Here is a 13671-nt window from a genome sequence, read left to right on the forward strand (position 1 = left end):
TGTTTCAGCCGCAAGCTACAGAAGACCTCAGAACGCCCATCCTAGCGAGTTGCCTATTCTGTTGGGTGGAAAGTCACAGAGGGGCTGCTTGGACAGGTGATCCTTGGTGTTCTCTTGGGCCGCTACTGACTTGGCCAGTGGAACTGCCCCAAACCAGGGCCCTGCCTTTCATACCCCCGTTGATGGTTCTGTGCTGTGAGTTTTTATAGTCCGAGAACTACAGGGGAAAAGATGGGAAGGATCAGAAGGGAGCTTCTCCAGGCTCTTTCACCTTTCAGAAATTGGAAAATAAATCTGACAGGCTTCCCAGGCTGCAGGATTCCCCACACCCCAAACCCCTTCTGAGGCAGGGGCTGAGGGGCCTTCCCAAACAGTTTATTTAACAAGCCTGAGTTGTCACCGCTTTCCCCAGTTTGGTACAAAACCAACCCCTATTCAGATATTCTAACTATTACATTCTTAGGAATCATTTAAAAGGCTTTTCCATCAAAGGCCATGGAACATCATCTGTCAGAATTTCAGTGCTCGTAGTAATGACACATCAGCCCAGAGTGAATTGCCGGCCGTGTGGAACGGCTTCAGTTGAACTTGTAGAAATTCATGTAGAGCTACATTAGCATTTGAAATCCTCTGGCTACAGCAGTAATTGGCTATTAAATTTTAATTCAAAATATTATTAAAATACCTCTCAAATGATCACTACAACCTAAGTGTTAAAATAAGAAAAATGCATTCTCTATTTCCCAAGTCTTCAGAAATATTCTTTTTTTTTTTTAACAGCAAGGTAGCTTTTTTATTTCTTTTTAAGATTTTACTTATTTATTTGACATAGAGAGAAGGAACACAAGCAGGGGGAGTGAGATGGGGAGAAGCAGGCTCCCCACAGAACAGGGAGCCTGATGCAGGGCTCGATCCCAGGACCCTGGGATCATGACCTGAGCTGAAGGCAGACACTTAACCCACTGAGCCCCCCAGGTGCCCCAAAATTTTATATTTAGATATTTTTCTGTAACCATCTCAGGTAGCACTGTTACCAGTCATACTTTGGAGTACACCAAATAGGGAGAAGAGTGTGGGATTTGGGGTGATAAACCTTAGATTCTAGTCCTATCCTTCCCATAAGTTCCTTTAAAAAGGTTAATGAAATCTGAAGTTTAGTTCTTACATCTGTAAAACAGAAATTTCCATGCCCTGCCTCTTGCAGGTGAGAAAATATTTTTGAAATGTTTTGTAAAATCATAAAGTACTATTAGATGAATCTCTTTTTTGGGCAGTGGGTCTTCCTAATAAGATTGCACCTCTCCAGTTTTCAGTTTGGAAATAAATATTCCAGGCCTTACCGAGGTCTATAGCTAACTAGAGCCTAGGCTCTAGTTGCTGAGGGAATCCGTATTTCCTCCTCCAGGGAGAATGAACATCCTTCCCCTACCTTCAGCCCTCTCCCCCTAGTGCCCATGTGTACCCACGTATGACAGTCCCGCTCAGAAGCAAAGCTGGACCAGGCCAGCCGTAGCTCTCCCATTGTTGGATCCCCAGAGCACCCTTAGACAGAGGGAGAATGCCCAGAATAAAAGAAAGTGGTTCAACCTCTTCCCTTAAGGGTGCAGGAAGGAGCAAGTATTGGGTCCACCAGGGCATGCAGTGAGAACAGAGGGATTCCAGCCCAGCTTCATCAAGCAGAAGCTAAGTCGTTCCTGCACAAGGAGAGTCAAGCAGCTACTGAGGATCAGAACCAGCAATCATCCATATTAATAAAGGCTGGATCAGGCTCCCTTCTGTAGATCCTAGAGAATCCCATTCAGCCATAGACAGATGCGGTATCTCATACCGTCATCCCTCATTTAGCTGGATCTATTGAATCACTGGTGACCAGAGGCACGGAGGGCTCTTGCAGAACAGCGAAAGTCAACCCCATTGGTATGTGTCTATGTGGTGTTCCCAATATCCCCCGCCCCTCTCTTGTTCCTTTGGCGTCTTTGACCTTCTAAACCTGACTTTAAATGTAACTGTTCCTCAAAGCCCTTCTCTGGCCAAACCATCTCCATTTTGATGACCCTCAAGAGTCTCACAGCTTAGTGAGAAAGACAGCAGTGTAAATAAATCATTACAAGGCAGTGGGACAAGGGCCGTAATGGGAGGCTGTACAGAGAAAGGAAGAAGAGGGGTGCCTGTCTGGCTCAGTCAGCAGAGCATGTGACTCTTTTTTTTTTTTTTTTAAAGTAAACTCGATGCCTAATGTGGGGCTTGAGCTCACAACCCCAGGATTAAGAGTTGCATGCTCGGGGCGCCTGGGTGGCTCAGTGGGTCAAGCTTCTATCTTCGGCTCAGGTCATGATCTCAGGGTCCTGGGATTGAGTATCTGTCGGGCTCTCTGCTCAGCAGGGAGCCTGCTTCCCCCTCTCTCCCTCTCTCTCTGCCTGCCTCTCTGCCTGCTTGTGATCTCTGCCTGTCAAATAAATAAATAAAATCTTTTTTAAAAAAAAGTTCCATGCTCTACCAACTGAGCCAGTCAGGCACCCTGAGCATGTGACTCTTGATCCCAGGTTCATGAGTTCGAGCCCCATATTAGGCACAGAGTTTACAAGAAAGAAAGAGAGAGGGAGGGAGCGGGGCAGGAAGGGAAAGAAAAGAAAAAAGGAAGAAGAAATTAGCCCTATCAGAGAAGTTTAGTAACACTTCATAGACCTGGCATCTTCTGACATTTTGAAGGATGAGGAGTTTACAGGACAGACAGGGAAATGTCCTTGAGAGCAGAGAACAGAGCATATGGGAGAGGTACAGAAGCGTGTGTGTGGGTGTGGGTGTGGTGGACTGGCAGGAGACAAGGCTGAAAGCCCAGGAAGCGTCTCGTCTCTTCGTGGGGAGGCCTGGGATCCCTGCTAAGGAGATTGCACCTGATTTTTTTTGTTTTTTAAGATTTTATTTATTTATTTAACAGGGAGAGAGAGAGCACAAGCAGGGGGAGCTACAGGCAGAGGGAGAAGCAGGCTCTCAGTGGAGCAGAGAACCTAACACGGGGCTCAGTCCCAGGACCCTGGGATCATGACCTGAACTGAAAGCAGAGGCTTAACCGTCTGACACACCCAGGCACCTCTTGCACTTGATTTTGTAAGTCCAAAGGGAGCCAAAGCCAGGCTTAAGCAAATGAATGATCCTATCCAGTGTTGAGAAAGATCACAAGATCCCAATGAGGAAGGTGCAACTCCCCAGTCAGCATCCCAGCAGTTTCTCCGAGAGACCTCCCCACTGAGCTGCGGGTGCCTGGTACCCAAACTCACATCCTTAAAAGGAATGTCATAACCAAATCATGCGGCGACCGAGGGCTATCCTAGGGCCTGTCCAAGGGTTCCCCATGTGATAGGATGAAAAATGGGAAAGAAAGAAGAATGAAGGTGTCCCATTAGGATACCTCAGTAGAGTATCATCCTACCCCCTTTCGGAGGAGTAGGGAAGAGAGGCTGATTTTCTAAGGAAGAGCTCATCACCGGCCATGCTGGGCCTACAAGATTTGAGCAAACAAAGGACACAACCAAGATCCTGAAGAGAAATTTCGTAATGGCCAGTGCTGACAAAAGTTTGAGGAATTCACCAGGAACTGCTGTGAGGCAAATATTTCCCTGGGCATTAGGCTTAGAGTCCTATAAGAGGAGTGTCACCCTCCAAGAGAAGGGCTGTGACAGCTCTACTCAGATGTCATCATTTGTGCAGCAGAGCCCCACCATCTCCGGAACGCCAGAGAGAATCCCCCGAGTGCTCAGAGACCTTATTTGAAAACTGAAGTGAGTAGGGAAAGAATTAGATAAATTTGTATTTCTAGTAAATTACCCTTTTAGTAAAGAAAAAATTCACAAGTATTAAGAGTATTAAGTGCCAGAAATGCAAAATATATCAATATTTCCTCTAAATGTTTCCTACGGGTGATGACTGTTACCACCGCCACCACTGACATCATTACTTTTGCTGTAATAAACTTGAACTCTAAGTCAGATTCACCCCAGCGAAGAACTTCCGGGTCTGGCAGAGCTCCTGTAACCTCAATGCTTGTCTTACCAACAGGACAATAAGGGAGTCATTAGAAAAACCCTAGCCTAAGAGGAAGTGTTTCTTTGCTATACAGATAACATGCATGCTAAGATGGTCTTACCCTTAGCATAAGATGCATGCTACGATGGGTTATATCCTTAGCATAACACGTATGCTAAGATAGTATTACCTTCGAGAAGTCTGAAACCCTAAACCTGTGTATCGTAAAATATGCCAAGTGATTGACCCATGATTTACTACAACAAATAACTCAATAGGTAACTGTTGAATAAGAGCCCATTGTGTCCAGAACTCCACGGCAACTCTAGCCGGAAATGCACAATATGTGCTGGGTACACAGGATCATCATATCCACGTGAACAGTACGAGCTGGCAAAAGTGATTGAGTGGATGCGGACACTTGTTTCAGACCCTCAGATCTCTCTCTGCTCATCACGCTGGCCTTTTTTTTTTTTTTTTTTTTTTTAATTTTTGTTGCATTTTATGGCACCTGCTGCTTTTCTTTCCTGTCTCCTCCATCACATTGCCCCTTGAGGGCAGGGATCAGGTCGGATCCATATCAAAGTCAACCTTATTATTTCTTTTTTTTTTTTTTTAAAAGATTTTATTTGACAGAGTTCACAAGCAGGCAGAGAGGCAGGCAGAGAGAGAGAGAGGAGGAAACAGGCTCCCCGCTGAGCAGAGAGCCCAATGCGGGGCTCGATCCCAGACCTGAGCCGAAGGCAGAGGCTTTAACCCACTGAGCCACCCAGGCGCCCCAACCTTGTTATTTAAGCAGGGGAGCTAAAACACAGAGCTGCTCCAACCTGAAAGTGCTTTGGAATCCTGAGATGATTCCAACTCTACCCCCAGCCTTCTGCACCAAACCATATAGGATGGGGCCTTGTATGCATTTTAACAAGCTACGTCCCCCGCGGCCCCCCTCAGATGATTCTGATGCAATTGGTCAGGAAACCCACTTAGAAAACAGTGTTCAATCTAGGGGCGCCTGAGTGGCTCAGTTGGTTAAGCATCTGCCTTCGGCTCAGGTCATGATCCCCAGGGTCCTGGGAATGAGCCCTGCATCAGGCTCTGTGCTCAGCGGGGAATCTGTTTCTCCCTTTCCCTTGGCCTCTCCCCCTGCTCATGCTGTGTGTGTGTGTGTGTGTGTGTGTGTGTGTGTGTGTGTCTCAAATAAATAAAATCTTCAAACAAAACAAAACACACTTTTCAATCTATAAGCCTAGAGTATAAGCCTGGAACACACCCTTTGTTTGGATCAGCTAGAGCTAGCTTGTATCCCAGTTCTATACTCAGTAGCTACAGGGCAGGCATGTGTAAGTTTCTTAAGTTCTTTGTGCCCCAGTTCCCTCAGTTAGAAGATGGGGATAGATACACAACTTAACAGAAGGAAAATAGAACGGTGGGTGCCAGGGGCTTCCAGAGAGGGGGTTAGGACTAAGTTGTTTAATGGGTACAGAGTTTCAGTTCTGCAGAATGAAAAATTTCTGGAGATCTGTTGCACAACAATGCAAATATATTAACATTACTAAAGTGTACATTTCAAAGTGGTTAAGGTGATAAATTTTATGTGTTCTTGCCACAACTAAAAAGAATTTCTTTTTTTTTTTTTAAGATTTTATTTATTTACTTGAGAGAGAGGGAGTGAGAAAGCATGAGTGGGGAGAGGGTCAGAGGGAGAAGCAGACTCCCCACCGAGCAGCGAGTCCAATGTGGGACCCGATCCTGACACTCCAGGATCACGACCTGAGCTGAAGGCATTCGCTTAACCAACTGAGCCACCCAGGCGCCCTAAAAAGGATTTCTTTAAAGAAATTTTTAATAGGGTTGCATAATAGTATCTACTTCCCAGTGTGGTTATGAGCATTACATGAAATAAAGCGTGTCAAGTCTCTGGCGCAGTCCCTGATCTAGCAACTGCTCAAAAAATTATAGCTATTATTATTGTTGTAGTCCTGGTTGTTAAGGTAGTTAACTATGAATAAGTTACTATTTAAAGGCATTTTAAACCAAATTATAGTCTGAATCTTCAAACTGATGGAGGGTCTCTATACTTTTTGAAATGGCGTGCCAATTTCTCAGAAAAGCACTGGGCTGTAAAATGGAAACCTATCTCTAGTCATTCATTAAGGACTGTTTGAAACCCTCCCCACAAATCCAAGTAACATTTGACAGACTACATTTTTCCAGATCCTGACCAGCAGACCCCACTCACATTTCACATGTAGATCCTTACGTTCAAAACCCCAACCATATTACAGGTCAATATGTGAAAGCAGGAGGATTATTCCTCTTAGGCGGTCTAATTCATAACACTAAGATCCTCGATCTGCAGAGATGAAGGAGACAAACAAAAATGCTGAACTTTGTTTTTCAGCTTAGGCTTAATGAAGGAAGTGAAGCAAAATCTGCCGCTGTAAAAGAAAGAAGTGATCTCCATGAAATATTTTGCATCTTTGATGTGCACATGGAACCCAAAGCAGATTTGGGAAACGTGGCATAAACCCAAGGCCCTCATTTTGATTCTCTCTGCATTGTTTTGATTTCATGTGCATCTATTCTAATTTCATCTCTCCAGCCTATTATTTAAACCTTGGCAGGACAGATGTGCTGTTTTACAGGGCCATAATCCACTTGGTGGGCGGATAACCAGGAGGCCTTTGGTCTTCATCATTTACTCCAATAAGAATCCAGACTACTGCCTTGTAAAACGGCATGAATCCCCCGCCCTGATTTCACCTGCTATGCTAACCCACAGAACATCCTTGGAACTTCTAACTGAATTCATAAAATTCATCATGGTCACAGAGATGCCCAAAATTCACTCTGGGCTGAATGAAATTAGACAAAAGTCAGTCTAGAACTATAAATAGTAAAAATGAAAGGGTTGGAAAATGACTTCAGGTACAGGATTTTAGACGGGCACAAGTATTCATATGAACCAGATTTATCGTTCTAAGGCCAAGAAGGTTAGGTACCCACTGGTGAAAACTCTAATCCCAGTGGCTTTTAAATCTCTCTTGATTGAAAAATAAATTCCGAAGTCATTGCTAAGGATTCCCTGCCACCTTTTTAAAATCTCCATCTGGTGTGTAACTCTTGGAATTGTGGGAGACATGGGTTTTCAGAGGGATCAGGAGACCCCTCCCAGAACTTTTGAGTAATGACAACATTGTCTGTTGAGAGGTGGTACTTGTGAAATCAGAAATGAGTGGCAGTATGTGCAGATGGACCATCAGCAAGGATTATGAGTGCTCCCCTCCGCCAGCATCCTTGCCAACAGGTGGAAGGAAGGAGAAGCAAGAAGAAGTGATTAAAAGAATGTAAATAACCAGACATTAAAGATTCTGGGCATACTGCCTTCTGTCCAGTTAATTTTTCTTTCTCTGAAGCAGTAAAGATACTACCTTGTTGGGGCACCTGGGTGGCTCAGTAGGTTAAGGCCTCTGCCTTCGGCTCAGGTCATGATCCGGGGTCCTAGGATCGAGCCCTGCGTCGGGCTCTCAACTCAGCAGGGAGCCTACTTCCACCTTTCTCTGCCTGCCTCTCTGCCTACTTGTGATCTCTGTCAAATAAATAAGTAAAAATCATAAAAAAAAAAAGATACTACCTTGTTACCTTAACATGGGGATTTCCGATCGATAAAGGGTTGAGGTTCCAATATCCAAGTATTAATTCCAGCTCTAACGTCTCTAGTCACATGACCTTGGAAAATCACTTAACTACTCTGGGCCTCAGTTTCCTCATCTAGAACAGGACCCAGGTCACATACACATTCAATAAGTATTTGCGGAAGCTTAAAAGAAAATGTATCTGTAAAATGGGGATAAACTATGAGATCTCAGAAATTCTTCCCAGATTCGCCATTCAACAGACCTGTGACTTCTTTGTCACAGGCTCTTGTCCCTTATCATTCTAGTCCTCTTCTGCACATCTGTACCAACAAAGAAATCTCTTTTTATTGAGTACAATCCTACCTTACATTTTCCCATCCCATGATAGTCTTACCCCTCAGTTATGTTACAAGAAGGAAGCATTTTGCCTTTCAACTGATCATACAGTTATTTTTCAAACAACAACTGGTTATCAGAGCATATTGCTATTTTTAAAGCTCTGTGCCATATTTTAAAAGCTATACAAGGAAATATTTGCATTTTCCTTCCGTAGTTTTTTTCTGCTTGATTTCAAGAGTTAAACAAACGGTTTCCAAATACCTTCTGTGTGATGCTTTTCCCCTACATTAAAATGCTGAAGGGTGGTTCCCCCCGCCCTCTTTAGGAGGAAAAAAGAAATCTTTCCCCTGTAATTTACTTTGGCTTTCTCAAAAGTTGGGTAGGAAAGTCAGTATAATTCAGGTAGAATCTAAAATGTTCTTGTTGTACAAGCGTGCACAGAAAGGAAGCCTATAATTTCTGAACATTCTTTCAGGAAGTTTGTATTCTCTGTTTTCCAGGGAGCCTTTACTTTCCAAGGGAGCATGATCGACATGCCATTACTGAAGCAAGCTCAGAACATTGTTACGCTTGCCACAGCCATCAAGGAAAAATGATCTGTTAAATGAAGCTCTCATCAGGTGGGCTGAACATATACAGTGGGTTTCTTAAAGACAAACCATAATACTCAAGGCAACTTGTTAGTATGCCAGATTGGAACCTTTCTCCCATTTACAGTTCATGTTAATCACAATTTTGTGTGTGTGTGTTATCTCACTGGCCAGTTATCCCTCTAAAAATGAACTTCCTCCTTTTGGATTCCAAGCTTATGACTTTATTACTCATTAATGTGTTACAAATATGCACTTATGATTTCACAGGGAGATAAAACAGTGGAGAGAGATGGGCTGGGGGCATGTTAGGTCTTTAATGAAACAGATCTTTCTCAAATATGTATGCTCCTTTCACATTCCTCACATTAGATGTTTCCCACATTGTTCATTACTCAACACTGTAAATAATTTTAAGGCCAGTCTTTAAAAATAGTGGTTAAATGAAGGGGTTCTGTTTATTTCAGTATCAATCTGATAACACGAGAGACAGCATAGAAACGTTAAGTCTCAGATAACTTCTGAAAGTAAATCTTCAAAACTGATTGCTCTTAACCACCTTCCAAAATGAAACCTCCACCCATTTGAACCAGGAGGTGAGAACTATGAAATCCCTCATCCTGGGTGAATGCTTTGGGTGAACAGTCACCAGCAATTAAAAAAAAAAATGTGCAGAAACACAAGACCATCCATTCTCTCCCTTAATTTCCCCATTTAACTGTTTTGCCATTGAGGCCACTTCCCCCTGTAAATGTATGGCCGGGACAGGGCCCCCTCAGCAATAAACTTGTAGCCTCTAAGAGGACACAATGCGGCAGAGCTGGTGCATATGGTCCCCTGCGAGATTTGCATCACATTAGAGATGCTGCTGCAGGTCATGTGGGAGGTGTGGTTAACGGGCTTAGTAAAGCTGTTTTGAAGAGGTTAACCCAGCTTGTAGTAAGGGTAAATAAACATAACAACCAGCCATTCTTCCCTATTCAGCATGTGCTCTTATACCGAAGGCTAAAGGGTATTGAAGCTGGGAAGGATCAACTTGTGTTTGCCAGAGGACGCCAATGAAATTTGAAACACCAACAATCAGAGATTTTGTTTCTGCTCCTCATTAAATCATGAGCTTTTGTGTTGAGACTCTGGACGACTGTTCTTTAAGAAATTAACAGAATGGGAAGTTTTAAACTCTACACCAACCTTTTCATGACCTACACAGCAGCAAAGCTGCTACTCTTAGACAAACACCGCGGGGAAGGCTGTTCTGTTTATTTAAATTTGTAAATAGAAAACAGTTGTTTTTTTTTTTATTTTAATTTTTCAATCCTCCTACACCCTTGTTTATTTCTTCCATGGCCCCTACTGTATGGCCCAACCAGGGGTCTCCTCTGCCCCTGCCTCTTCCAGTTCCTCCAGGAAGCCGAGAGGGAAGTAGAGCTGAAGCATACACGAAAGGAAGGGCGCCTGGGAACCCAAGCAGAGTGAGAGAGGCCCACACACCGTCCTGCCTGGGTGGGGGGCACCCACCCAGTGCCCTGAGGCAGGGGATGCTTCAGTTCTGACAGGAAGGCGGAAGGAGCTGGACCCAGGGAGGACGGTTCCGGAGAAGCACACTCTTGAAACACCATCTCATAATCCCAGACCTGGGATCTGAGGCAACAGCTCTTGAACGGGCTTAGTAAAGCTGTTTTGAAGAGAGGATCCCTCGAGGAGATCATCCCCTTGAAAGGCTATGGGATGTGCTCCGCTGGGGTCCTGGCCTGCCTTGGGCAGTGCGCCTCCTCTCCAGGGTGCACCCCCTCTTCACCCCCTCATGAGAATACTGTCACTCTTCACCTTGGAGTTCGCTGGAAGGTAGGGTGGAGCGGCTAGAAGGAGGAGGGTGGCATCTCAGTCCGGCCTCCAGTCAGACTGGGCTTCTGGCCTGCAGTCGGGGGCAGCGGGCAGCAGCCACAGGGGAAGCAGCACCCCCAGCACCACTGGTGTTGCAGCCAGGTGTGCCCCAGGGGAATCCACAGGCCTGGTTCGGGCCTGTCTGCTCAGAGCACGCAGACACAGGGGGACGGCTCAGAAGGCAGGAAGCAGAGGGAGGCCTCCTCCACCCCAACCTGTTCCATACACACACCTCCTCTTCAGAGTCTTAGAACTAGCCTACGTAGGACCTGTGTTAAAAGAAGAAAATAAAAGCCTTCCTTCTTACTTCCGTGCAGGCACCCCCACTTCAACCCAACTGCCCTTTCCCATCCTTGTGTGTGGGTACAGATAACCCGTCAAGGCTCTAACATGATGAAAGGGCAGACATATTCTTCACCCCAGTTACACAGGCAGCCCCCAAACGCTATAGGTGGACCTCCTCAGGCCGGAGACTTCACTGAGAGCCAAGCCCTCCCTCCGAGGGTCTCTCAGATGCCAGGGGAAAGCACTGGGACCTCAGGAAAAGCAGCCCCCTCAGTAAGGTCTCTGGGTGGTGCTGAGAGCCTGGACATGGCTAGGACTCCCCCCACCCCCGTCTCCAGCAAGCTGGTGGGTTCCTAGATCCCCTACAATGTGGGACTGACTGGTCACCACACCCTTACCTGACACCCAAAAGTCACATTTACCGTCTTCCTCAAAACCCTGGGTTCCCAATTATGGTAACACCATGAGACTAAGACCCACTAGAGCCAAAAATCTGGACCAGTTTGCCCTGGTCCCACTCTGAGCAGAAACCCTAAACAAGGGCCCCAGAAGAGGGGTTAGGTATAGATAGTTAGGTTCAGAGATCCGGGGAATTCCTCCAGCTAGCAATGGACTACAAGAAGAGGACCTCGCAGCCATCTGATTAATTAAAAACCATACCTGTTTATATTTTGTGTAGCTTATCACAAGCTGCTTCACCATATCACCCCCTTGTTATTAATTCTTGGGGGCTAAATTATGGATAACACTATTAAAACATTATTCGAACTAATGAGAAACAATTACTTAGAAAATGAGCCAGGACAAGATTGAGTTGAGAACATCCATGGTGATCACCGTAGATTAGTTTAATAAATCATCAGGTGCAGGGCAGGACTGACACTGTGTATGCAAAGCCCTGTCGCGGGAAAATGAAATTGAGATTTTTTTTTGCATAATTTTTTCATTAATCTCAATAGGACCCGTGTGGTGTAGATTGTTTTATTCCCCTAATACCTTGCCGGAGGGGGGGGGGGATGCCCAATAATGTCTTCATTGTTTTACTGAGGTCTTAATGACAATCTGTGACAACCTCATTTTAATGTATAGAGGATTATATCAATACAGTCATGTTTTATTGAAAGGGTGGAGGGAAACTCCAGTGGAGTCACAGGCACTGTCTGTGAGCACAAGTTGGGAATTTCGAGGGCATCTGGGTGCAGTTCCCTTCCGACTTCCAAGTATTGAACCACTGGCTGCCCTTAGGTTCTCCTCCAGGGACAGGCTGGGAAAAGCTTCCTCAGGAAGACTTCACTGCCTCCTATTTGAATTTGAAAGTAGCTCATTGCTTGACATATTTTGTTGGGAAAATGGAACAGACCCTGTAGTGGTGCACCCCCCCCCCTTTCTAAAATATACCTGTTATCATTATCATTAATACATTAACCCCTAATAGTCCTGCCCTCGTTAGGGAAACTGACCTTCACTGGAGACCTTATATTTTCTAACGATGCCTTAAGCGGATAAAAAAAGAATATCTGCTTTTTAATTTGAAGGAAAATTTTGGTTTTATGGTTTCCGTTCCTCTTGGAAAGCTAAGTGCCGTGCGTTTTTGTTTTTATTTTGACCTCTAGTACTTGGAAGGCAATTGATCGTACAAAACAGGTTATAAGATTACCAGCAGGGACTTGTGCATATTAGTGCCGGCGAGGGGCACCGAACCGGTCTGTCCCCGCGGAGTTTATGCCCCAGGCTTGGGGACACTGTCCACCCAGCCCCGAGACCCTCCCCTCCCCCGCGGGGTTTTCACATTGCAATTGCGGGGCAAAGTGGAGGAAAGTAATTAGCAGAGCTCAGCATTTAGATGTTTAAACTTCAGCACTGTACGCGCTTTATTTTTAACCGGGGCCGGGGAAGTGGGGCGAACAGAGGGAACAAAATGGCAAATAAATGAACTTTTCCAAAATACCTAACTTAGTACCTGAAAAGCTTGCGCCGCGGCCCCCGGGCAGCTTTTGCTGTCCTGTGATGGGCGATTGTGGATGTAGGTGGTGGTAGTTTGTTTACATTCCAGCAATTATTTGGCGGCACATTTCCTTCCGAGTCTGTAAGAATTGCCAACGACATAAAGAACGCGATGTGTGGAAAGGAACTGAAATCGTCGTTAGCGCCTTTTGTGGTCGTTTGCTGTCGATCCGACCCCGTTCCCGCTAAGCGGACTGAAGCCTGCAGAATTTTTATTTAAGGGGGGAAAAAAAGTGTTTACAAGTCTTGTAAAAGACAAGGGATTTGTCGCTCGCTCCCTTCTTTTTTAAATTTTTGTTTGTAAGTGAACGGCTCCGTGTTTGCTTCTTCCGACGGGAAGGGCTCGGCGAGCCCGGGCAGCGCGCCCCGTCGGAAAGACCTGCGCCAGCGGAGCCGGGACGCGCGGAGCCCGCGTTCCCCGCCGCCCGAGCTTCCCGAGGACCGGGGGCGGCCGGCGGCGCGCGAGGGCTCCTGGACGCGGAGACTGGCTGCCCCGGGAGGCACCGCGCGCGCCCTCCGGAGGCGCACCGTCCCTTCCCGGCGGGGCGCGGCTTGGAGCGGGGGAGCCCAGTGGGTCGGGACTGCGGGCCCCGCTCGCCCGCCCGCCCGCCGCGGGCCGTCCGGAGCCCGCGAGCCTGTCGCGCAGCCCCCCTGTAATGGTGGCAGATCAAAGGCTGCCCCGTGTCCCCGCGGAGTCCGGGACAATCCCGCGCCTTTGTGAGCTGTTGCTAGGAGCCGGAGAAACTAAGGGAAAGTGTCAGGAGCATGTTAATCAGACTCGTTACAGTGTAACAATAACGTCTCTCTCTGGTCTCCCAGGCCCCCAGCACCCCGGCGCACCCCGCGCACAGGCCCGACACCTGCGCGGGGCCCTCGCGAGGGTCCTGGGGACCGACCGGCCCCTATGTCCC

The 13671-nt window shown here is 46.3% G+C and overlaps 1 protein-coding gene across 2 annotated transcripts in view; it reads left to right on the forward strand.

Annotated features, from left to right (window-relative positions):
• The window catches only part of CLYBL (citramalyl-CoA lyase), a 255592-nt gene extending 245876 nt beyond the window's left edge, over positions 1-9716 (forward strand). For both annotated transcript variants that reach the window (XM_059377994.1, XM_059377995.1), the window contains one exon: positions 8498-9716. In XM_059377994.1, the coding sequence (XP_059233977.1) occupies positions 8498-8593 (96 nt within the window). In that variant the 3' untranslated portion in view covers positions 8594-9716. The remainder of the gene's footprint in view (positions 1-8497) is intronic.
• Positions 9717-13671: the final 3955 nt, after the last annotated feature.

Source organism: Mustela nigripes, chromosome 15 (assembly GCF_022355385.1).
Source record: "Mustela nigripes isolate SB6536 chromosome 15, MUSNIG.SB6536, whole genome shotgun sequence".
Classification (NCBI taxonomy): Eukaryota; Metazoa; Chordata; class Mammalia; order Carnivora; family Mustelidae; genus Mustela; species Mustela nigripes.